This window comes from Melanerpes formicivorus, unplaced genomic scaffold (genome assembly GCF_026170545.1).
Source record: "Melanerpes formicivorus ecotype bairdi unplaced genomic scaffold, bMelFor1.0.p_v2 SCAF_28, whole genome shotgun sequence".
Lineage (NCBI taxonomy): Eukaryota > Metazoa > Chordata > Aves > Piciformes > Picidae > Melanerpes > Melanerpes formicivorus.
In genome coordinates, this window is record NW_027142380.1 from 1,237,804 (window position 1) to 1,264,276 (window position 26,473).

The window sequence follows — 26,473 nt, forward strand, 5'->3', positions numbered from 1 at the left end:
CCACAAACAGCCTGGAGTCCCTCTTGGCTGTGCTGCTGCAGGGATTACCCCTGGTATCTTCCCCAGGGACCTTTGGCAAAGAGTGGGATGAGACATCACAAGCACAGGTGTTGGCAGCTCCACGGGGGCAAAGGCTGCGAGAATCTGCATGTGCAGGGCCCAGTGTGCCTGGCAGCATGTCTGGTTCTGTCACAGAGACAGTGAGCTTGGCAGATGCATACGCTGAGAGAGAGGCACTCGCTGCTGGCTGGGGCTGCCCGCCGCGGGCACGGGGTAGGGCCGTCAGCACACGTTTCTGGTTTTCGTCTGGGAGGCTAGGAGAGGATTCACCATCATCACAGCCATATTGGGACAAATATTCTTGCTGGCAGTGAAAACTGTGGTGGCGACCCCAGGCAAGAACTGGTGTGTTCGGGGCTGTTTTGTGGGAGCCAGGGTGGCACCCCAGGGGTTCCCCCTGCTTCCCTGGGGAGATGGCTGGTGCCAGGGGGAAGCACTGCCGGCTGCCGTGGCCGTTCCATCTCCTTTTTCCGGGGATTTTGCATGCGATCCTTCTGTGTGCGGTCGTGTGTGTACGGTGGTGGCTGCGTGGTCCCCAGGGCAGCCCGACATTGTACTCCACGGCTCTGGTGCTCCATGCTCGGGGAGCCAGGACCTGCTCTGGCTCGGCACGGGCTTGCAGCACCACCTCCAGAGGTCCCTCCAAGCTCAGGCATGCCTGCCGAGCTGGGGTGAGCGTCCAGGTCCGGGTTGCGAGGGGGTCTGTGCCTGTCCCCTCCACCCCAGAACGCGAGGCGTGAGAGTCCCACGAGTAGATTTTGCCCAGGACAACTGTGAAACGAAGTTAAATGAATGGCCGCTGCTGTTGGCAGCCGTCACCCTCTGCTGAGCTGGGAGGTTCCAAGGTGCTGGGGGCTCCCCACACCGGATCCCCCCGCCCTCCCTCCCCTCCCCCCCCCGCCCTCCCCCTACCCCCCCCCCCAGTACCGCTAAGGTTGGAAGAGACCTCGAGGATCATCGAGTCCAACCTGTCACCACAGACCTCATGACTAGACCATGGCACCAAGTGCCACGTCCAATCTCCTCTTGAACACCTCCTTCTCCGTGCTAATTAATATCACCAAACCAGTGTTGGACTGGAAGGGTGGGGATTTCCTTCTTTAAACATCAGAAAAGTGAGGGGAAAAAAATGAATCCTCCCAGTTCTACAGTCCAGGGGAGTTGAAGAGCTGAAAGGCACCCGCCTGCTCACCCACTGAGACAGGATCCTGCCTCTCCCAAAAAACAACACAAAGGCACTGGCTTTTGGTGAAGACACAATGCATTTATTCAAGCTAGGAAAAAAGGATCCTAAGCTTCCTCCTTAGGACAACAAAGCTGGACCAGTGTTATTTGTGGCAATAGACCTGTTTTGTCAACAGCAAAATGCTTCTTCTGCCAGTAACGTCTCAGCTGAGGAACCAAACGTGACAGCTATCTGGGGCAGTGGAAGCTACTGAGAGACACAGCTGGGTACCGGGAAAGAGCTGCTCCGCTGCTCAACACTTTTGCTGCTGTGTGTGCCAGGTTAGGTAAGTAGGCTGGTCCTTTCTAATGTGAACATTTTGGAGCAGACCCTCACCACAGAGGTGCAGGTTTCTAAAGGATGAGAATTATCCATCCGTGACTCTGAACATCACGTCTTTCTGATTCTGTTTGAGACCCACTGCCCTTGACCTTGCCCTCAATTAGTCAAGAGGTAGAAGAGACAAATAAACTACAAACTGAATAATTTCCTGAAACTTCTGAAACCAAGAAATATCAACCTAAAAGGAGAAGAAATGCAACAGCTCATAACCTGAGACGCTGGGATTTGGTTTTCCTCAACTAAACTTGTCCCTGTCTAACATTCACAAACTCCTGGGACAAACCATAACCTTATGAAAACCAACCAGAACAACACAACAATGGCCTCTGGAGCCAAAAAGCTGAACTTTGAGACATACAAATGATTATATAGAGACTATGAGTGAGAAACAAGGGCAAAACTCTGGCCACAGAGGTGCTAGTTCATCTATCTATTTGAAAAGTTTCAATTAGATCTCAGTGCTCAGTCTGATTGAGCTACCTGCATGTGCTCTGCCAACTCTCTCCTCCCTGGGGAATGCTTCAGCAAACTCCACAGGTACCATTCTGCTGCCTAAATGCGATGGTAATTGGAGTCTGTGGCACCTGTGGGATCCAGGTGATAAAGTAATACAGATGCCATCAGCTTTCATAGCTATGGGAGGGCTTCCCCTCCAACTGCTCAGTCCTTTACAATAGATCCAAGCGGGCACTAATACTTCCAAGCATCCAGGCAGGAGCCTTGTCTCTGAGCAGGTAACATATTTGGAGGAATAAACCGCAATGGTGATGGCCAAGGTTGTGCTGAGGGTTGGGAAAGTGAACCCAAGCCCTTCAGTCAGAGTAATCACTATCCAGGACGAGAGAGCAGCAGGCTGTGTGCTGCTGAGCCAGCACGGCGACAGGGCTTGGTCTGCCGGAGGCTGCAGGGCTGCGCAGAGTGACGCAGCTCATCTGCTTTGCACCCGTGGTGCTACACAGGGGAAACACATTCTCCTGAGGAGAGGAATCCCAGATGTTCCTTTTGACGCTGGACACATTGACTCTTTCCTTCATTTCCAAACTTCTCCTTTTTTTGTCTGCAAGTTGTGGGAAGGGCTCCCCAAGCTTCTGCTGAGCGCTGCTGAGGGCCTGCTGACTGGCAGCTGCGTGAAGCGGGTCAGAGCTTCCTAAGTCAAGAGCAACCATGTGTCTGGGAAAGTAATTTTTTCTGGAGCTTTCCAACTCCATAATCCCATTTGCCTTCCTTTGATTCAGTCGACTGTCAGCACAATGAGGAAGCTTGTGTTTCCTCCTAGCAATGCATCTTCTCTTCCTTCCCACTGTTTTATTCCAGGGGATTCTTCCTGGCCTTTCTTTTGCTTTGTTCTCTACAGCTGCACTCTTGCTGTCTGTGACCCAGTCTCTTTGCCCAGACATATCTTTGTGCACAGGAAGGTGGCAAACTTGAGGTTGCCTCTGTTGTGATGGTGTCACATGCTGAAGTCCTTGAGTGCCTCTCCTGAATGCCTTCCTCATTGGGGTTGGTAGAGGCATTGGAGTTGGTGGAGGCATCTGCTGAGGTACAGAACTGGTTTTCTTCTGACTATCCCCCAAAAATTGACTGTGAGTGCAGTACAAGCAAGGGTGGTTAGCACAGTTCTGTGTTTCCAAACCATACTTCACCTGCAAAGAGGTGTCTTCTCTGTCACACGCTGCTGAAGCTGTGTTTAAGACACCTGTAGATGTGCCACCCTTAGTGACCTGATTCCTCAGGGAGGAGTCTCCTTGCTGCTCCCCCACCATCATGCAGGGGGACTGAGACCGACCCAAGGAGCTGCAAATCCTCCTGCCTTGGCAGAACAGCCAGTGTGAGTTCTCATCACCCAGAACACAGTTTTGGCACAGGCCAGGGGAGGTCTGGCAAGAGTTATCTGTTGTGTGAGGGGGCATTTTGGCACTGGAAATGAATGTGTGCAGCTCCACTAAGATGCTGGGGAGCTTCAAGAAGCCTAATTCTTCACAAAGCTTTAGGTGCTGATTACTCAGCTGAGCTGGCAATGACTCCAGACCCTCTTTCAGCAGTTGGACACTGGATTTCACTTCCAGAATCTCCACATCTTTCTGAGGAAGCATCACATAGGAAGCAAGACATTAAAAGGTGCAGTAATGGTATCCAAAAAAGAAAGTTTTAGGTAATTGTGTATCAATTAGACTTCTTAAGTCGAGTATTAAACTGAACGTCAACAATTTTATCTCCCTGTGTAATATTTAATCTCAAACTGTCCCACAGAAGTGAGAAGTTTGGGACTGGGGCATATGCCTGATCCACTGTGTGCTTCCCCCTCCAGGTGTGCTGCCTTCTCACACACTGGAGTGACACATGCTTGACAAATGCAATTCCTGCAGCAGGGCATATGGAGAAACCAGACCTGTTCAGGAATTCACTCTGAAAGTTCATTCTTTCATCTCTGACACCCACTTGTTCCTTTTTCACCTGTTTTTTACTCTCACTGAGAAGCCATCCAGCAGTAGGGGCAAGGTCCTGGACTTCTGTGAGATGCTCTCCCTTCTCAAGCATTGCTGCACCACCTCCTCCAGGACAGGCATGTGCCAGTGTGAGAAAGCAGTGCTCATTGTGGGCTGTCACTACAGGGCATTGTTGGGTTCCCTGTTTACTGACCAGGGTTTCCTCAGAGCTTGCAGCACTGTTACTCGGCACTTGCTTAAGCATCAGTCAGTATCTGGCCTAGAATTAGCATTTTAATATGCCTTTCCCCCTTCATTACAGCAGGAGCTGTCTACTTTATAATCTGCCATTCAAAGGCAATTTAATATCCAGTTAATATTTTACAGAAGCAGGAGAAATTCAGAATGAAGATCCAGAATAAAAGATTAATCCCTGCACTTACGGCTGCGAGTCTCCTCTCCATCTCCAGCAGCGCCTGCTCCATTTGGCTTTTATCTGTGAGGGCTTTCAGCACCGAGTCACAGTGACTTTGAAGAGCATCTTGCACTAAACAGGGAAATCAATAAAAAACACAGTCAGTCTTTCATTTGTAAATGTGAATAAAGCACTATCAATACTGTTGCAACTTTCTCCATGGCTTGGCACGAAATAACTCATTGTGCCATAGTGATTTGCCCACTGAGATCTCCCTGAGCCCCAAGTGATGAACAATAAGGTGGATGTTTAATGCAAAGCACTTGGGGTTTAGAAGATGCTCTTTATAGCCAAACCTCATTTACTCTGTTCTATTAATATGGCAGCTGGAGATGAAAAGCTATGCAAAGCTACAAAAGTTGGTTAGCTCAGTGCAAGGAAGGCTGAGGCTCAGCTGTCCACCAACTGCACAACAGGCATGGCCAGGGTAGAAAAGGTCCTACTATGGCTGACTCATTGCTGTATAACCAACTCTCTTTTCTAACCAGCTGATGGGAAACAGGGGCTTGAATGTGTGGTGGGAGGAGTAGCATTGCTGGTAATAGGACAGAGATGCAAGAGGTTCTTGGCTAAAAAGCGCAACCAGAGACTGCATGCCAGAAAGGCAGAGGAGGCTGGTAACTGAAGGAAAGCTGTCTGAGGGGATACTGTGAATTTATGAAGAAGAGTGCAAAGAATTTGGGATTCCAGTTGCTAGGCACAGGAAGAGATGGGGCCCAAACCCATCTGAACTAGGCATCTGCATCCAGCGCTTGGTCAGCTGCAGCTGGAACGGCAGAAAGTAGGGGGCCCCAGCAGTGTCCTGCAGTGGCATGGACACCCCAGGAGGGTGTTAAATTGGAGCAAGATCCTCTTGGCTTCAGTAAGTCTCATTGAAAAGCTGATATAAAATGTGGTTTGTGTTATATGACAGGACAATAAACTTATTCCCATAGAGCTGGAATAATTTTCATAGGAACCACTGCTGTGCCAAACGCAGTATGTACGGGAGCACAGTTTGCAGTGTACGCGGAGATGAAAAATCCTCCACAATTGCACAGAAATCGTCCTTTAAAATGGTAAATTAGAACAGAGAGAAAGAGCTGTTTGCTAAACATGTCTGATCTTCCCCGTGCATAGTGCAGGCAGGTGTGTACAGATGGTGTAGCTAGGGCAGAACATGCAAAACACTTCTAAACACTGCAGTGTATTGCCAAGCCAACGGGCTGGGAAAACAGAAACTCTGGAGTCCCGGAGTAGTGCTGCGCGCCTGAGAAGGGCCAGGAGGAAGCCTGCATTTCAACAAGCGGCTACAAGAGCTCTGCAATTAATTAATCCTCTTTTGCTGCAGATCCAACACATTTGATTGACTCTGGTGTCAGCCGAAAGCCTGGCTGAAGCTATTTCTGCCTGCAGAGTGCAGCACCTCTTGCTCCGGAGAGGTGTGCGTGCTCGCAGGCTGCAGAGTTGCAGGGCATTTGGGATCTCCCCTCCTGCCCGGTTCTTTCATTAATCTCGCAGAGATTTAATTACCTCAGTGAGCTGTACCTTTCTGGCAAACTCTGTCTAGAACTGGTCAAAGAGTTAAAAACTATTAGAGTGAAAAACAGGTGGGCAGGAATTGATTGTACAGGCTTCCACCCCCTGTAAAAAATAGGGACATTTCAAGAAGGTGCATTTGGGAGGGAAGAAAGGGAAGAGATCTGGGCAATTATGGGCTAGTTCTCCTACTGTGCAAAGGTTTAGAATAGACCTTAAGGGAAAGAGTGCTCAAAGACACGTGAGGAAAAGGAATACAATGCAACAAGATTTTATAAAAGGCAGATTGTGCCTGACTAATCTAATACACTAGGATAAGGTAGGTGACTTAGGCAAAGGCAACACAGTGGCCTTTCTGGAGATCCAAAGAAAGCTTTTCAGGATAAGTTGTCACATACTGTGGGGGGAAAAAATAATAATAGAAAAATCAGTTGGATAAGCCTCAAAGGGAAAACATCACCTCTTGAGAGGAATGGCATGAAGGGACAAGGTCACTCTGGAAGGTGCTCCTCCAGGCCTGCCCAGGAGCCAAACAATTAAAATCTTAAAATCTGCTGTCCTAACTTGGGTGTAAAAGCCAGTGGGCATTTAGCTCGTTGGCAGGTGACAGAAAGATGCAAATGGCAGCACCAGGGAGTACAGGTGAGACAGGGCCATGTGGCTGTGTGCAGGCTCTGGCTGGTGGGAACTGCTGTGCGCCCCAGGGTGTCCAGAAGCCTGCAGGCTGTCCTGGCTGTCTGTGTGAAAGGCAAAAAAGAGATCGAGGTGGGACACGTGCAGAGACAAGCTACAAGGCAATTAAGTGCTTAGACGATAATCTCCTCTTATGAAAGGAGATTGAAAGCCTTTGGCTTCTTCAGCCACGTAACCCAGAGGTGTCTGGTGGCATGGGGCTGAGGTACCAAGGCTGCTGTCGGAAGGGTGGGGAGCGTGCTGAGAGCTGCATCCTGGCAGCAGGGAACCCCTGTGCCAGGCTGTATTTTTAACTGTTTTTGCCTTTCTGGGAACGAGCGATGCTTGGATACAGGGCACCCTGCTGCCATTTGGGAGAGGGAACCCTGCAGTTGCCTTATCCATGTGTTTTCCTCATGTACATCAAGTCAAACCACCTCCCACACCTAGGCTACAGGGCTTGTCTCCATTTTGTCAGGATCCTCATTACCACACAGCTTTGCCTGTTCTCTGGAGGAGCGTGGCTGATTTCTGAGGAATTTTTGCACATATTTCAACTAATCAGCTCTCTGCTGTTGCAGGCAATTTGCTTGTCCCTGCTCTCTCACTGACATTTTAAAGCTTTTCATTTTTTGTTCTGACAGATTTACTTCTTTTACAAACTGCTGGGGGAAAGCTATGTCTCGCAGAATGTGTTTGTAACGGAGTGCATGAGCAGGTCTTCTAGGCCTCTCTGGCTAGACTCAAGGGCTACCCGCAATCCAAGGGAGCCTGCCAGCCCCCTCCCATCCTGCAAGCCTGTCAAGAGAGGAAAGCAGCAGCAACTGAAAGAGGAAACACCTTTCACTTCACTACCTTCCATTTCTACACAGGGAGTACACAGGAAGGCCAGCATTAGCAAGCTTACCTCAGCTTGCTGCTCTTCCCCATCGGCTTAATTTTAGTTCAGAATTATTTTTAAAACTTTCTGATTTCCCTAGTCTGTCTGCTCTGCCACAACATGGTATCCTCAGTCTAAAAATAGCACTGCATCCCCTGGGCTTGTGATCTGCACATACGTTTGACTCAGCACAGCGTGCTGCAGGCAAGCAACTGACAGCTCGTCTTTGGAATGCATTTCATTCGTACGTGTAGGAGTATTCTGCAGAAAAAAACCCCAGCACAGAGGAGGGGCACTCTCCTTCCCTCTCTGGCTTCCATACCAGAGGAGTGTTCAGACTTGTCAAACACAATTAAACACAATTAAAAACCCCAAGTGTTAATAAACAAAAAACCCAACAAAAAATATAGGCACTGAGATGGCCAAATCAGATCAGCTCTAGGACCCTGTTTGTCAAGCCTCTTGTTTTTGACATCTATCAGGAGTGGCTGCTTCAGAGAAAGTTTGACTCAAATAACCCTCTCAGCAGGTTATTTGATCATAAAGGGAAAATCTTTGCCCAGTGGGTGGCTTTTACACAGACTAGTGCCTCTCTTAAGGTATTTTAATCTAAACAAACCCTTTTTTTCACAAGCTGGAGTGTTGCTGTGTTTTGATTTGCTGTACCATTGTCTCCAGATGCTTCTGGTTTACATTGATAACATATGGAATGTGTGATCTGGCATGAGATTAAAGACCATAGGAGCTCATGGTAGGTCTGCCACCCTGTGCTGCAGAGAGTTCTCCACAAATGCCTGCCTGCACTCTGGTGTACTCCCAGCAGCTGAAAACTGCGGTCTGAACAGCCAAGGGAGGGAGCCCAGCCGAAGAATATTAAGCAGCAACTGCTTCTGATGCCCACCTATGACGCAGCTCATCCTGAGACCAGCACTGACAGTGCAGAGGCTTTAAATAACACTATGGAGGGAGGTTGGTACCCCCACACTCAGACTCACTAGGGGAAATAGGAGGTGGTATTAAGCTGGTGAGGCATGAGCAAGGAAGACAGCAATGGAGCTCAGCAGAGCACTGCATTCTCTCCCTGGTCAGCATCTGAGCTGTTGCCAGCAGGCAAGACATCTGGGCTCTCACAGCTGCATCTTGCTTAGACATAGCCAAAGTAGTCAGCTGGCAGGTTTGTGCCTGTTTAGCCTGGGTCCCCTTCTGCAGCATGGACAAAGGGACCTGCATTCAGGAACTGCGGGATGAGCTGATCCCAGTCTCAGCCTGCTCTATAGCAGCAGTGCTGCAAGCCCTGAAGTGTGACAATGAAGGTTTCAACATTCAGCAAGATAACCACATACCCTCATGCCATTCCATGCCGAGGGGTTTTGGAGTCTGATTGTCACACATCTCAACTTTCATTGCCAGTCAGTTCATGGCTGGTTAGCAGCTGCATGGAAAAGGCATTTCTGTGGTCAGTTTTAAACCTTTTGACTTTTAAGTCCTTACATAAGGGAGCTTGAACTGAGTGTTCCAGTCTGAACCATACTGTTCACAATAAATGAGCTCAAATCCCCCTAGAAACCTGCTTAGGCCTGGGGAGCCTTGAAGCAAGTCATGTTTGAAAATTGCCCACAAGGCACTGGATTTTGTCAGGGAATTGCATCAGCTCATGTCTCTGTAAGGGACATACTACACATTATTTTGTCATCCTTGCTGGCAGGAGCATCAGAAGATTGCTAGTGGTATGCTGGCTGGGAGTATGCGCTTCATTTGCGCTGAAGTCAAGGTTATGTGGAGGGTATGGCTGTGGTGAGATGTCACAGCTGGAATCACCAGAAAAGCAAAGCAGTTCAGAGAAGGCTGAGTTGTGAAAATTGGATTTTGTATTAAAAAAAAAAAAGGAAAAAAAGAAAAAGTTTTGATAGAAGTGTGGGTATGTAATAAAAATGAGCAAAATATCAAAAGGCGTGAGTTACAAGAGCTGAAACCCGAAGGAAAGAGCAAATGGTGACTATGCAAGTCAACTAGAGAAGCTCTCTCTAAGGTGGAAGAAGTGAGGACACGGCCTCTCAATGTCTCTTTCCATCTCTGTGCACAGCTCACTGATAAGTCAGCAAGCAATAAAGCAGCTGTGCCCCTGTGGAAGCTGCTCAAGCAAGTGTTGTCTGAACTCCAGTGCCAGACACAGCTCTATGCCCTGTTTACAGGGACGTATGGACAAACACTCAGAAGGGAGCAGGTTTCTTATCTTGCTGCATAGAGCATGCCAGCCCAACAGTATTTGTAAATGCTTTAGAAATCTATTTTGAAAAATATTTTCTGTTGTTTTTTTTTTTTCTCACCCAGTGGCTATGTAGACTGTGCCCAATGTCCTTGCTACCCACTGATACAAATGAAACTCCTCCTAAGACTTAAATTAAGACACGATTTCAAGTTCCATGTTTCTTTGCTTTTCAGAGCTGTTTGAGTATCTTGGTGCACTACTTCTCTCCTAGAAAAGAACCTCCTCATCATCTGCATTCCTCTCCTTCATGTGAAATCCTCCACTGCCAACGATTTGCCAGGTCTCTACCATGTCACTGATGCCCTGAGGTACTGTGTCATCAGCCACTGGCATTCAGTTCGTTATGAGCTCTGACTTGAGCTCTTTATCACCTGAGTTTAGGAATTTTATACTATCTTTTTTTTTCCAAAGGAATTGCCTCAAATGGGATCTTTTCAAGGCAATAGTGCATGTATTTATTTAGTGGGAACTTAATTATCCATCACTGTGATGTGACTCAAATGTTAGTATTTATCAGCAATTAAGCAGTGACAGAAGAACCTCCCAGATACACAGAAAGAACAGCATTGTGGAGCGTGAGATGATTTGCATTATATATTCAGCACTCTGCAGCATGATACATTACAGAAAGTGCCAATTTTTCTTTTCAATTGCTTTGAAAATCTAGCAGCAGGCACCTCTGGGAGGTTTCTCATTTCATTCAAGGCACATTTATTTAAAATGAGTATGGAGAAGAAACAGGACAGCTGAGCAAATGGTATGGAATGAAGAGGGGGAATTGTGAACAATAGATTTGATTTTCAGTGCCATGACAACAGTTTCTGTGCACGAGTTAGATGAAATTAGACAAAGTCCTGCTGCAGAGTGGACAAGTTGAGGCATTGAAGCAATCAAAAGATGGGCAAATGTCTAATAGGGAACTTGTTGTGCTGGCCAAAGCAGATTCTTGCTTATATTAAGGTCCCACCAAGAACACTTGCCAAGCACAGCAAGGGAGTGTTCTTAATATAACAAGATTGGTATTTCAAAATTATGGGCTATCATGGCTCCCAGCAGAATGTGGCAGACTCCATGCTCTTTGCCCTAGAGGGCTGTGCTGACTTAAAGGGTATCTGTCAGAGCTGTGCTTTGTGAAAGCCACATTTTACCACACAATAAATATTACAGAGCTTTTGTGAAGGTCTGCTACCTAGATTTCACAAGGTATAACTCACTTCAAATTTCTTGCACGTATTGAAACTGGCTTCTTGCTCTTGCAAGGAGCAGGGCAAGCTGTGAGCAGTCCTGACAGGGTGTTGCCATAAAATCATGGCAGCGTTAAAAAAGAATATACTCTCAAAGGCCTAGATCTAAGCCACATTAGAAACAATTTCTCTGAAGCACTTTCCTTAGTAAAGACTGCTGTGAATAGCCACTTCAGAGACAGCTCTCCAAAAGTGTTTTACATTATTGTGGGTTTTTTTTTTTGGAGATCAGGTTTTCACCAGGGCAACAGCATGCTTCACTATGGAATTCTTACTTAAGCAATTAGCAGAATCGCTCATATCTAAAATCCAATCACTTAAAGCACAAAGGAGTGCTGGGAGACTTCAAACCAACATGCAAAAATCTGAGAAAGCCCTAAAAACTGAAACTGGATACTCAGGATATAAATATCAGAGTTATTTTTACTGTGTATTTCATTAGTGCTCCGGATAGTCTAAAAATGCTCATCCTCCAGGCAGAACACAAAAGCGTAGAGGCGCGTTTACTTGTGGTGCCTAACCACGCAGTACCCAGGTTCTTCTACTCGGTACAAGAGAGCAGGAAAAAGGGGAACACAGCAGAGTAAGAATGGAAAATAACAGAAAAGTCCATAGCATGGTTAAGTCTCATTCGCTCTTCTCCCTGCTGAGGAGCAGCTGTGAGCTGCATGACTTGCCTAGTTCACCTCAGCTTGAAGACAACGCTGACATTAAGCAGTTTGACTGTGCCCTCTGCTGTTAAGAGGAATAGGGAAAGGACTTACGTGTCTTGGAAATGGTTTCTAGGTGAACCAAAATGGATTTGTTTCTTGAGTCAAACGTTTCCTCAAACTTGTCCAAGCATGCTTGCAGCTGCAGAAAAAAAAAAAAAAGGAAGTAAATGAGAAGGTGAATGCATTGCCCTTTCTTTGTTTGAAAGAACACAGCCTCAAACAGCACTGAACAATGACTGCAACGCGTGGAATGGAACAGCCCGAAAATGGTTATTTATCTGTCGCTTGGAACAATTGGTCCAGCTGTGGTTTGCAAACCCAAAGGGTTTCTGCAATGGCTCAAAAAGCTCATGAAACATTGCAGACATCTTAACAGAATCCAAAACAGAGATAACCAATCTGTAAAATAGTGTTAATAATGGCATTAATCAAATCCACTATGAAACGGTTGGGGAGAGGTCTTCACCTTCAGACAGTAAGACTATAAGTAAGGCCAAACTACTCTTTTCAGGCAGAAGGAATGAGTAATTGATACTTGGAGACAACCATAACAGCTTTTTTTAGCTTGTGAGACCCAGAGAAATTCCACAGCTGACTCAGAGGCAAGCCCCTAAAGACCTTGACCCTAAGGACAGGCCATAAAGCCAATGGTATATGCAAAAACACCTGACAACTGTTGATTCGAGTACTCAAGATGAACAGTGTACTAATTCAAGTATCAGCACAATAAAGGAGAGTAGGTTAATATTTTGTAGCATTTCTAGCTCTTCATTATTCTGAACTCTGAATTGGAATTAACTTACCTCTTGAATCCTGTCTTTGATACTGGAAATAGAGGTGCTTAAAACCTCACTAAAATGAAAACAAGTATAAAACAGGCATGTAATTTACTGAAGTATACAGACATTGAAATGATCACAGTAAACATGAGACATGAAACACTGCAAGACATAGTGTCGTGCAGAATGTAAGTACAGAAATGTGCTTACTTCAGGGGGCATAACCCTTTGAAGTCACCTTACTTGTTTTAGGAAAGGGTGGATTCTGCTGTGTAGAGTAGGAAAAAAAATAGACATACACAGGCACATATATAGCATATACATGACATTCCTGTCTTTCAGCTCTCCCATTTTTGGCCTTCTTGCCTTTCAGCATTCATGCCTCTGTTGTAAGTTTTAGTTGGCATTTACACAACTGTCCATGAGCTCCTGGGATGCCCTTGCCATGCTATCTGCTCTGGAAGGACCCAGCCTTGGCGGCCGAAGTGATGTGCCTGTTGCTGGGATACATGAGTATTGTACTTAGAGTAAAATACTGCAGGGAAAATATAGGAAAGCTTCAGCATTCACAAAGCCCAAGCCAGGAGGAACAAATCTTTTTCTCCAGAGATTATGCTTGTGGTTTCTGTTATCTGTGCTTTTAAGCTCAGCAAGCCCATTGGAAACCAGGCTATACTCATGATTGTCTTATCAAACTGAAATGCAAGGGTGGTTGCTAAGCAAAGTGGCAACCTATTTCCTCTCTGAAGATTTGCATCCTTTAAAATCAATCACTTAGTGGTCCAAGTTGCAACAATCAAAAAAGTGGAGGCCAGGTAGAGTCTGGGCTATGAGTGTTAGGCAGGGTCTCAGAAATCTTTCTAGCTTTATGGAAAGAAAGATATTAATTTTATTAGTCAAACTTGTGGGGGATACAAATGGATAAATTACACGTTTATCTTGGTGAAGATAATATAGCTACTTCTATAAACAGGCTTCTAATCTGGGAGTGAGTCTGGAGTGTGGGAAGGAGCAGAATTAATTTAAAGATGAAATAAAGCATAATTAAGAGCTCTGCCCAAACATTTAAAACTGTTTGTTCATTCCTCATAATTCACTTACTAAAATCCTCCTCTTCTCTAACAGGCATTAGAGAATCCAGGTTGGCCTTATCAGGAGTACAGTGCCCATTGCAAAAGAGGAAGAAGTACAAAGCCTGATTTGATCAAAGGCTTGTAATAAAAATGTGTTTCATTTGGATGTTATATTACAAAATGTTCAGCATTAAGAATTATTTATAGGGGCACTGGGGAGTTTGACATCTTTCACTTTAGTGTTTCGAATGGTTAGCTTGTTCCTTAAAACCCCTCAGGGCTTACAAATACATTTAACTCTTAATACCTGACAAGAGCAGATGTAAATTACATTAGCAAATTATGCTTGTCTGCTAACAGAAAAGATATCAAAATCTTATATGTAGGTAAAAATCTAGAGATCAGTGCAGGTTTGTAAAGGTGCAACCATTGCATCTTCCACTGCACACAGGTACGCTTAGCTATCTCCTCATCTGGCACAAATGTGGAGGCTGTCCTCAGAGTTCCTCTGATCAGTTCCAACACAGCCTATAAATTTCTGAGAAATAGGGGCTTTTGCAGGCAATCAACACAGGAGAAAAACCTGCTGATTAGATAAAGAATGGAAAATGCAAATTGAAGTTGGAGTTTCGTTGTTATTGGCTGGGGGGTGTTACATAAATTGCATGGCAAATGAACCCTTTTCCCTTCCGCTGTGGCTCTTTTCAGACAGAGAGTATTTAAAACCTGGAGGAGTATGCAGCTCTGTCATATATGACTTCTTAAGAGGGAAAGAAGGAGCTGCAGGGAGTGATAATCACCAGCACAGAAAGACATTCCAGGGGATGCCTACCTACCGGTCGTATTTGTCCTTTATTTTGTTCTTATTCGCTTCAAAATGTTCCAAAACATTTTTCACTCTTCCTGAGCCGAAGGTGCTCAGCCAACCTTTCTCTTTTGCATCTTCATCAAATAACTGTGGTTTTGCCTGGTATTTGCTAAAAATACTGGGCTTGACCTGTTGCACACACACAAAACCAAAAACAAACCCAGAACAAAACAAAATCAGGACATTAATTAGGGGAAAAAAAAAACCCAACCCCACAATATTAGTGCACCAAGAGCTTTGCAGACAGAGAGCTCAGTGATTGGACATGACAGATTAGATTGGATGAGGAGATTAAGAATTTCATCAGATTGTGGTTCACTCAGGGTGCCTGGTTAGATTGATTCCCTGTGGAACTGAGGGCCAGCCCAAATTCCACCAGACTCAGGCTTTTCGCTCATCTTGAGGGTTTTCAGTTAGCTCCAGTCATCTCGTGTGCAGATTTCTCCCCTGTATGATCAACACAGAGACTATAAATGAATTCCAGGGTTTCTGGAACTGTGGGAAAGTTAAACATGTCAGTGGGAGCTCCCTGCACAGGAATCTGCAGAAAAAAAAAAGCCCTGTTGAATTTCTTGGTGGATGACATCACCTTGCTGCCAACTAACAACATCACCAGACTGTAGATGAGTTTTTTCACATGTTTCAATATACATTTCAGAACAAGAAATGCAATATTAATAGGAAAGCTGCAAAGATTTTCTTCATCATGCAAAAACTTCCCAGACGCTGCGTGACAAAAATGGAAATGCCTTTCCCTTAAAGCATAGGGAAATGCATATCCCATTAGATTTTCTTCTTTCATTGTGAGGAGTGAATGTCCTGTTTTGTGCCTGATGAAAAGCTGCCACAGGAAAAGATCCTCAGCAAAACACAGAGGACAGCTGATAGGATCTGGAACCCAAGTACAGCAGAGCTGCCACCACTGTTCAACCCTCATCTGGGCTCCCTGCTCCGCGTTAGCATTTCAGGAACTGTTTTGGTGAGGCTGCTGACATCAGAAACCACGTGCTGTAGGAGAAAGATTTTGAGTGTAGAAGGTCTTAATTTAAAACCATGCAGGCATCTGCTGTAACAACACCACAGCAAGATAATACTCAGTCAGTGGAAGTAAACACTGAACATCTTTGTCATTCCTGCAGAAAGCTAATGAAGAGCAACACTGTTTTTCAAAGAGGAAAGATGTAATGTTCCACCTTAGCTAGGCAGTCTGAAGACACTAGCTTCAGACTCATTTCATACTACTTCAGTAAGTAAAAAATATGATTAAAAAAAGAATACCTATCTCATTAATAAGTTCTAGTAATCTGCTATGAATCTGTTTTCACCTGACCAGGTTGCTACTCTCTCTAGTCACAGTAAATATGTGTGTACCAAGAAGATAACATGACTTCAGCAGTTACTGACACTTGCAAACGTTATCACCTGGTTTCAGCATTTTCCATTAACTGTGAATGGTGATTGTGTGCCTGCACAGGCCTGAAAGAGAGGGAGACTCACATCCTTAGAGCCGTGCTGTGCCAGCTGCATGCCCTGCTCCAGCGGCGCTGCTGCTGACTGCACATTCTCTGGGCAGAACTGGGAGCCAAAGAGCAGCTGAGAATCGCTCAAACTTGAGTAGTCACTGGGAGCGCTGCTCTGGCTGGAAAACTTGTTAGGCCTGAAATGGAGCAGAGTGGGTTGTCAATAAATCTTGAGGAATTAAAGAGCCAAACAAAATTCCCTGTTGGGGAACCGTTCTGCTCGAACCATCCAAGCGTGGCCCACACCAACAGGTTCGTGTTCACTCTCTGCTCAGAGGGTACCACTGCTGTGACTGCGTCATGTTCAACAGTGTCTGGTTTTGCTATGGGAAGCCAACCTGCTTAGCTAAAGCTGCCACACCTGTACAAATGCAGTGCAGTAGCTCTGCATTCATTTTGTGAGAGTGATGTTTCTCCAGCATGTCCTGCAACCAGAAGACCAAAACCAGGGCTGGCAAGTTCAGTTCATCCTACCTTCTTTGTCATGAGAGATACCTTGGGGTTTGCTCCTAGCAAGTGCTGGGTCTCTCACTTTTCACTACTGTGGATAATAATTTCTGTTGTTACTCAGATGTTGCTTGGCTTATTTAGAAGGCAGTTCCAACAGAGCAAACCTTTCTGACTCCAACAGAGCAAACCTTTCTGACTGATAACTATAGTTTCTTTGCAATATATTCTCCAGATGCCTGAAGACTGACACACTAGAACAACAAATAAATAGGAAGCATATGGCTGGGCAGATTGATCTGAATTGTTAGACATATTTCAAACATAAAAACACACTACTCAAAAGTTCTTATTTTTTCCCCTGTGTGCCATCCAGATAAATCTTTCTTTGGCTAGCCTTGACTTTGTGCTGTGTTGCTCTGATCTGACTGCTCTTCAGAGATACAACTGCTGCTGCTTTGTGGACTAGGCTCATGGCACTGTCCCAGCTTCCCTCAGACAAGGGTTGCTCTGTACAGCTGCACCACTGCTCATTGGTTGGAGGCTGGCTTCAGTTTTTTGTTAGCAAAGATACAGAGGTTTTTTTTGGTTTTCACATGATCACTGTTCCATTGCTCTATGTCCACAAAGCCTGATGGAGTGCTTAGGCTAGGTCCAGACATAAGAAAAGCCAAGCCAGGTTTACACTCTCAGTTCTTGCTGGTTTTAAGCTGCCAAAATGGATAGATGTGTTACTGCCTTTGGAACTGGGAATTACAGATCACAATTAATGCAAACACTCTTACCCAGAATTTTCCTTCCATGTCAAACCATATAAGTGAAGGAGAAGGAACGGGATGCTAATTTGTGGGTGTAACAAAAGATGATCATCCCAACATTTATTAGCAGTGACATGTTTGGTTAATTCCCAGTTTTGGAAGGAACCCAAACATCACACACACAAGAGGGAAGGGATTTGGCCACAGTTCTTGAACTGCTCAGTCTCCCTCTTCATTATGTAGTGGTGTCAGTGACAATATCATGTGAATACTTCAGGCTTTAAGCTCACTGAGTACGCTTAGCCGCAGGCAAAACCAGCTGAGGTATGGGTTTCTGGAGTCTCAAAAAGCCTGATAAATCTGTCTGAATTCAAACCTGTCTCTGGACCCCAAATCCACTAAGAAAGAAATCTGAATACAACTTTCACTAGTACAGCTTCTTGTTTCTATCTTAGCTGAGCTTTGTCAATAAAACAAACAAACAAAATCCCCAGACCCCAAACCAAAACTAACCAACCAAAACAAAACAAAACACAACAACAAGCCCCAAACTTCTCTCTCTTCAGCCTGTAGGTCTGGGAGAGATGTGAGCACATGGGCTGCCACGAACCCACACAGGCAGGACCCCTGCTTGCAGTGTGAGTATCACATCTCCTGCACCAGTTTTCTAAATCCTCCTGTTTTCTACCAAAAAAAAAAAAGCTCCCTCTTAGTTCAAAAAATGTTTTTTTATAATCCTTAAGTGCTTTGCTGTCTTGTCAACCCCCCTTTGAATGTGCCTTCTATAACTGATAAATACCATATTCCACAGTCTGCTCATTTTCATGGTCCCTTCACACTGCTTAATGCCTGCAGTAAAAGATTCCTATTAAAAAAAATATTCTGACCAGTGTTTTGAGGAGTGTTGAACTGAGGGGACTTTATGAGCCATGTGACTTCCTACACTCACTCTGCACTATGACCAGAGCAGCTGTTGATTGCTCTGGAGCCTCATTTTTCTGCCTTAAGTTCACTACTGCAGTGGTTGGTTTAGGAATGATGCCACTTCTGCACATTATGGTGGGGAGGTGAAACAGATGTCTCTCTTGAATACATTCTCTTGGGCCACAGAATTCTTTCTCCCTTGCTTAACACTCCTGGCAGTTCATTTACTAACCAGACCATCTGGGCACGGCATCAGCCTGGCCACACTGGGCCCAGGCCAATCCCTGATGGTCAGGTCAACGAACTGTGGTTAGATCTGTGATCAGATCTATGATCAGGCAGTCACAGATCTTCTAACCACCTGACCATTCCCTTCAGGATGCCTGAGCTGCTCCATCCTAAATATAAATTCTTCCTTATAAACAGCCAGGAATCATCTCAGCTATTTAATGCCCATTAGAAGTCCCTCCTAGATGATACAACTGATCATCTCAGGAGAATTGCTGACACAAGCCATTCTCCAAGTTGTTCATACATTTGTGCCCATAATATTCCTATGACATTGGCACTAGTATATGTGTCCAAAACCAAAACAGCTCAAGGCATGTAAACCAGGTTCTTGTGGAGTCCAAAAAATGCTAAATTATCCTCTGCTTACCAGTGGAGCAATTTCTTTCTCCCACCTAACTTTATGTAACTCCAGCTCTTTCTGTAATATGGGCATGATCTAAACAACCTGTAGCCCTCTCCATATCTAAGGAGTCAGCTAGCTCTTCACAGCCTCAGCTTCCCTGTTGTCAGTGGGAATCTGCCCTCCACAGGAGAATTTAGATCTTCTGGAAGCTTGTTACAGTTTTCTAAGTTCTGGTTTCCACTTACAAAGATTTTAGCACAGCCATATGCCAATGTCTACCTTTCATTCCAAGGTTCTGCCTTGACCACAAACAGATAACAGCAACAGATCCCATACAACACAGGATGGGATAAATGCCCTCTTGTGTTTTTCAGTTGTCTCTAGGGGTGCTGACAAACTAAAAATTCATGGCTATAAATTGCCATAGGCTTACAGGTCTTGTTTAAAAATGGTAATTGTTATTTGATCCATCCTTACAAGCCAACACCAAGGTTTAAGAACCATTTGGAAAAGCCAAATGATTTGTCTACAGTTTGTAAAATAACATTTATCCATGGTACTGCTGTGGGTGATTTTACTTAGTTTCCTAATCCTCACCAAACCTCATGCCAACATCTCACTTCTTCCCAAGCACTGTGCTTGAAGCTCATTTATGTCTTCCTGACACATTCCTTCAAGATGTAGTAAAGTCTCTTTCCTGAAGAAGATATCTTTTTCTCCTGGTAGTAATCATGAGTAGGAGCAGAGACATAAAGTTCCTCTTCTTCTGATTGCCCTGTAGAAAATGTCCCAGCCCTTTCTGCTCCTTCTCAATTACAGACTAGGGCTGCATACCAGCAAATCCAGTTGAAATTCTGGAAGATGCTGCTCACCTGTTCTTCCTCCTAGCTTTAGTCTGTGTCTGCAGGAACTCTTTCTCTCTCTGCTATGCTGCTCTTGTTGCCACTATTTGCTGCCTGCCAGTGTTTTCAACAAATGTGCAAGGATCAGCTCTGGATTTATATGCAGAGGAACTTGAGCATCCAGGAGCCTGGAGGAGTTTAAATTGAGTTTCAGCAGTGACTGCAGCTTCCAGTCATTTGTCACCTCTTCACTTGGAATGGCCACAACATAAAATTATTATTTTTTGCTGTCTGTCCTTTGGAACAGCATGATCCTCTTGCTACAAATCATTTGTGCCATATCCTAAAAGGAATTTCTACAGACAGATTTCTGGCACTGGCCTTAATGCAATTAATCACTATGAAATCCCTCTCGGTTATTCAGCTCAAACACCATCTCCCATTTCCAGATTTCAGGCTCAAAGTACTTGTTTTAATTCCTCAAGGTCACTTTTGTTTCCTATGAGCCACTCCATTATTCATTGAATTGTGATTCAACGCTGCTCAGAGGTTCCTCACCTTGGAAACCATGTCAGCCCTTTGTCCTAAGCCAGTTGCAGGGCCTCACAGAGTTTTTTCCTTAGGAAAAGACTGGGATTTCCATGAAGCAACACTGTTCACTCACACAAAATGTATCTATGATCACATTAAGAATTAGACATCTGGAGACAGGGATGTTTTGCCCCATTGCAGTCTGAAGCCACCTTCCAGCCTGCACTTACAGCCCCAGGTTCTCATTCCTCCAAGGCACAGGAATTTTATAATTGCTCTCTGAGTCTTTGTCCTGGCACTCTACTTCATTTTCTGCTTATTCTGGGACCTTAAGGCAGCTTCAGAGTGTGTGGCCCTGATATGTGGGATGGAATTTTATGGGATAATGGATTGAATGAGGTTGTTAAATTTGGAGGTTTTCTGTCAACAGCAGAAATAAGCCACAGATAGCAGTGGCCCAAGTAGGCCTTAACTTCCAGCATCACTTTTGAATGCCTCTTTAATGCTTTCACCATATATTGGCTTTAAATACTCTCTGGTAGGCTTTCTGCTTCTGCTGTCTTTGGAAGTAGGTATGTTAGTGGCTTTTTTGCCTTTAGCAATTGACAGCTTTTCATGTGGAACATGAAAATTCTCATCACTTCAATTTTAAATCATACTGTTTTCTATTGTTCTATTTGTTGCTGTTTATCATTTCTTGAAGTATGCCTTTTCATTTTCAGTAGTCTCTTTACTATGCCAACTCAGTATTGGTCCTTCTCACATCTGATCTGATAAACTGGTATGCATTTGTTCTGAGCTTCCACATGAAGTCTAAATAATCCCTAGGCCTCAGGCAAGCATTTAACCCTTTTGGCTGTCCAGATTTCTTTTTAATGAACTTCCTTATTACTGTGTCAGTATCTCTTTTGAAATTAAACAGTAGTGGGTTATTGGCTTCTGTTGCTCCTGCAGAGATGCTGGCTTCAATTCATTAGTGTCACTCTAATGGCAGCTCTACAGACAGGAATACTGCCCTGAACATGAATGCTGTGCTCAGCTCAGGTCCAAGGCAAGATGCATCCCTTCCCCAGAGAGTTTCCCAGCCAAGCCAGGTATTTACAGTGTCTGGAAATGTACTTTCAGCATTACATCCTGGTGAAACTTACCCAGTCGATAGAAGGCTGATTGAAGCATTGCTGCTTTGCAGCTGCAGTTCTCTCATCCTCTGTGATCCTTCTTTCTTTGCCTGCCCTTCAGGCTGGGCAGGCAGCAGGACTGCTTTAACACAGCACTTTCCCTAATGAAGTCTGGCATTTTCATCCACAAAAACTGTGCCATTAGTCAATACACTTAAATTGATCCTAAGCTTTCTCCACTGCAGAGCTGTCATTTTATCCACCTGACCCACTCGAACCTTCTTAAATAATTGGCACCCTGATGTTACAGCGTTGACCAAGATCATCTTCCCTCTGCTGCATGTATAGGATCTCTATTAGGCAATATTGATACATAAACCCAAGTGAAACGGGAGCTTTGGTTCCACCAACCTATTTCTCAGTCTACTAGAAGTTACAGAGAAGCACATATGTGACTGACAGGGAGATAACAAATAAAACCCAGAGCAATTCTGGGCTTGTGCAGACCCACTGCCAGGAGGACACTACATCACTGTAGCTCTCAGGGACCTGGTGACAGCTGCTCTCAGAAGCAGCACCCTGACTCAAACTAGCAAAGAGCTCACTGTATGATTCATACCCTGCCTAGATTATATGCTGATTTCATATTTCATTTTCAAAGCTCCTTGAAAGGCCGTAGTCTGGGGATTACAGAGTATCCCCTGGTGTGGAGAGGAAGGTTTCTAGTAACAGAACTGAGACAGGGGAAAAGTAAGCAACACCTTTTCTGCTATTTCAAATCCATACACACACATGCACCTGAGTAGCTCTTTTTTTTCCTTTGGAAAAAGTGAATTCCCCTCCTAAGAAAGAACCTTCTCCTGCTGCTTAACTCCTCCAAAAACTCAGATGCATTTTCAGTAATGTTTCATGCCCTGTTTGATCCTTTTGAGCTCACTTGCGAAAAATGTGGAATGCTGGGGAGTGGGTGGTAAAATCTTGGCTGTGTTTTCTTCCTGCATTAATAAATGAGTTAAAAGGAAAGACTTTGTAGCTGACAGGATACTTTGGAGGAAGGAATTCAACTGATCCCTTTCCAAAAAGGCAACTTTACTTCCTCTACTCATTTCCTTGCCTATTGAACAATTCCACAGGATGATTTATGTACTTTTAAAAATACACATTGTATATCAACACAATTACATAATATTATATATATATTATTCTATATTAAGTGGTGAAGGTTAATACATTCTCTAAAATTCCCCTGCTCTATCTCTGGCCAGAAGGAAAGCTACAGATTTTCAAACTACTTAGGAGCAACTTATTGAGAACAAAATTAAAACAAAACAAAACAAAACAACCAAACAAAAAACCCCAACCCATAAAATCTGGAGGTACCAAGAAGACAATAGAATTCTGCAATGCATATTCATAATGACAAAACCATGACAGGTATAAACATGTTTTTTCCCTGAACTGGCTCCCCTTTGCCCCCTGCATCTGCACAAAATTCAATTAATTAATACACATCTGACAAGTATTTTTATAATGGGCAAGGAAACTGCTATTATATTTTCATCATTATCTATTGTTGTGGTAGCATCAGGCCAAAAAGACAGTATGACTACAGCTGTGAATCTGAACAACAGTTAGTTATGTAAGTGGGTTATTTAACTAAAAGAGGCTCAGAGGACCAAATTCATCAATTGGCTTCTCCAGAGTGAAACAAGGGATAAATCTCACTGTATTTTTCAGCCATGTGATGCAAAAGGTAATGCTCTGCAGTTAAAAAAATGCAGCTTGTCTTGCTCTTCAGATGCTTACATCCAAATAATATTTGTTGGCTCACTATATACTGTGGATGAGAGGAGTTCTAGCTGCTTTTTGACTTCTGCAGGGAAAAAAATTAAGCCATGCATATAATTGCAGGATATGGAATAATTTTAAAGTTACATAATGTGCAACAATATTCCAAATCATGATTCATTTTATCTGCTCTCTGCACAAGGCAAGAGGGAGCATTTAACTTATGTAATTAGACGTAGATAGGACTTCCCTGGATAAAGCAGAGCAGAGCTCTCAGCTGATGCTGGCTTCTAAGTTTCCAGCAGAGGTGGGTCTGTGGTGGTGCCTGGCAGGCTGGGAGCAATGCAGGCACAAACAGGAGTAGGCTAACTAACCACCACTAAGCAGACTGTAAGCATAGGTCAATTCTGGAGGTGTTTCATCCCATAGCTCTCCAATACCACAAGTGTTTAATTAAATAGACAATTTGCTCACTCTCCTCCTTCCCCACCCCACAGCCCCACCTTACCCTGTGGGTGTTGGTGTGCTCAACATCTCCTTGATATTCCAGACATTGAAATTCATGGTTTTTTTCCACAGCTGACACCCTCACTGGAAGCTGTCAGCCCTCACCATGCCCTGGCATGCACGGCCTCCGCCGCCTCTCTCCTACCTGTCTGTAGCCATTCACGCAGGGCCTACTGGGAAGAGAGAAATAGACAGAGGTGAATGAGTGAGCCTGGCTTGGGAGAAGCATCCCCTGTGCTCCCTCACTGTGGGGAAAGCCCAGTTTGGGGGAGCATCCTCCTGTGCCCCCTCGCCGTGGAGGGAGCCTGGCTCTGTAGGCCCGGGGCAGACCGGACCCACAAGGCCACGCCGGGGCCTGCAGGCCCTCCACAGTGCTGGGGTGCAGCTGCCTGCCGGACCTGCCTGCCCCATGGGGCTCCACTGGGGGCTGGGGGTTGCTGGATTTCACCCAGGGTTGTTGGTCAGCTCCAATATGTTCCCATGGCAGGCACCTGGCCAGGCCGTGTCCTTCTGCTCCAGCCCAGAGCCCTAGGCAGACAGGGCGTCACAGGGGAGAGGCGAAGAGGAGACAGGAGGAGAAGGAGGCTCTAAACCTGATGTCCAGGGCTGCAGCCATGGTGCCCATTTGTTTCACTCCAGAGGCTGTGTGGTCTCTTATGTAAATAACTCCTGCAGAATTGCAGGATTATCTCATTCCACCCATCAGGAGTGCTGAAGAAATAACCCATCACCTAAACACTCCCTGGAGAAAGCGTCTCAGATGCAGTTTCCCTTGAATTTCTCTCTCGTGTATGTCCTGCATCTTCCCTCCTCAGGAATGGAAAATGGGCATGCTTACTTGTCGATTTTTTTCCTCCTTTAATTCACACCAACTCAAATACTGGTTAAAATGATTGCTTGCTGGTTCCAAAGATACTCCATAAACACTAAACCACTGTAAAAATAAGGTTGATATAAATTCACAGATGGATTAGGGGCACCACTTAGATTCCCCTTTATGCTCTTTTGTCTGTAGTATTAAAGGCAGCCTGGAGCTCAGAGGTGTCAAAATAATGGCTTTTCTGATGTATTTATCTGGCTTCCTAATCAAATCCCACAGAAATAAAGCTTTCATATAAAAAAAAAAAAAACAACCCAACCAACCAACCAAAAAAACCTACCACAGTAATAATTCTGGACTTTTACACATAAAAGACTTCTTGGACTGACTTTGTTGCGTCGTTTTTGCTCGTCCCTACAGTGCTAGGGCTGGTATAAATAGCTCAGATTTATCACAGTTGCTTGTTAACTCTCAACTGCATGGTGAGACTCTAACAGGTTGATTTTCTAGGAACAGAATAGGGAATCGCAACCTGGATTGTATTCCTGCTTCAGGGATGGGATAATGCCCAGGTTGTCCAAGGCAGCTGTGGGCTGGAAGGCAAACCTTCTTCCAGAGAGCTGTGCTGATGGGAACATTAATGTTTATTGCACTTGTTGAGTAAATAAAAGCCTTGCTCTGCTCCTAAACTGCCTACATCTCCACTGTACAGCATGGTGCTGCCAGAAGCCTTGCTGTGTTTCCAGGTTCTACACATCCCTACAACATAAATTGTGATTTTCCTCAATTTTATTGCTCATAATTGCAAATCTGCCCCAGAACTCCCTTCAGAAGAGACTGTAGAGCCCTCTGCCCATATTTGCAGCACTTCCACTGCCTTTAGGAAAGGATTTGATGGTGCTTTGCACATCACTGATAAGGCTCGGCATGTTATTTTAGGTTATTATACAGAGCTATTCCTATTTCTGGTATGGTGGAGCTTTCTGTTTTGAGTGTCTACCGAGTTTGTGGAATATAATAAATGAGATTCTTGTATTTCCATCTCTTCTGACTATGGAGAGAAATTTCTATGAGAAAAACATGGGGGTTTAATTATAGGTCTGACAGCTACCTTCAGTTCCAGGCTCCCCCATCCATAACACGCTCTGGGGAGATTAGCCATGTTGCCAGGAGCTGGCTCATAGCTCTCCTTGTATCTGAAGTAACAGACTGCTTCTAATGTGTTCAAGTCTCTCATTTAGTAAAAATCAGCAGAAGCTGCCAGAAGATAGACAGCAATATATTTGGTACGTTCCTCAACCTTTTTCCTTTGTCACTTGTTTCATCAGAATCTCATTAGAGGTCTTCTGGTAATAATGTGTCAGCCTTCAAGGGTGGTCAGGACCATCATCCCTTTGCCTGAAGATCTCTTCATCTGCCCTCACTTAATTTGGATGGCATCCTGGTCCTGTGCCTAAAAGTGGAGATAGAAAAGAATGAGAAATCCACATGATCATGGATTTCCGTTCACTTCAGGTGGAAGAGAGAAGCCAAAAGGTGCTGTGGTGGGTTGGTGAGCCAGACAATCCCATGCATGAAACAAGAGGCTTCCGAGAAAGGGGTAAACCCCTTGTGGGGCAGAGACTATTTGCCCTACTGCTGGAAACACTGCAAGAGCAAGGGACTCACGAGCCACAATTTCCCCCACTGGCATCTCCCAGCTCTTGCAGCCGGCATCACCTTGACTTTGGAAAAAGCAGCACTGGCCACCCCACCAGCAGCAGGGAAAGCTGAGAAGTTGGCACCTAGGGATGCAAATCTGCTGGTGACTCAGTGTCTGATTTATCCCACCCATGTGATGCTCCTGCAGGAAAAGCTCATTAATCAGCTCTGCATTTCCAGTGCAGCTCCATGATTTAGGGTCCCTCATGACTAAAGTTTTGGTGAGAGTGAAGTTGTTACATACCTTAGTGGTGTCTGGGAAGGGTTGGCAGGTTGGGGAGAGGTACTGGGGCAGCACTGGAGGGGGTCCATCATGTCATAGGACTCTGGGAAAGAAAA

The 26,473-nt window shown here is 44.9% G+C and overlaps 1 protein-coding gene across 1 annotated transcript; it reads right to left on the reverse strand.

Moving 5' to 3' along the window:
- Positions 1-1,309: 1,309 nt before the first annotated feature.
- On the reverse strand, positions 1,310-23,763 carry IHO1 (interactor of HORMAD1 1). Its single transcript, XM_068154171.1, has 7 exons — positions 23,615-23,763; positions 16,042-16,201; positions 14,513-14,673; positions 12,628-12,676; positions 11,876-11,963; positions 4,497-4,600; positions 1,310-3,708 (listed from the first exon to the last, which is right to left on the reverse strand). The coding sequence occupies exons 1-7, from the start codon at positions 23,668-23,670 to the stop codon at positions 2,440-2,442; spliced, it is 1,887 nt and encodes a 628-aa protein (XP_068010272.1). The 5' UTR covers positions 23,671-23,763; the 3' UTR covers positions 1,310-2,439.
- Between the last annotated feature and the right edge of the window lie 2,710 nt (positions 23,764-26,473).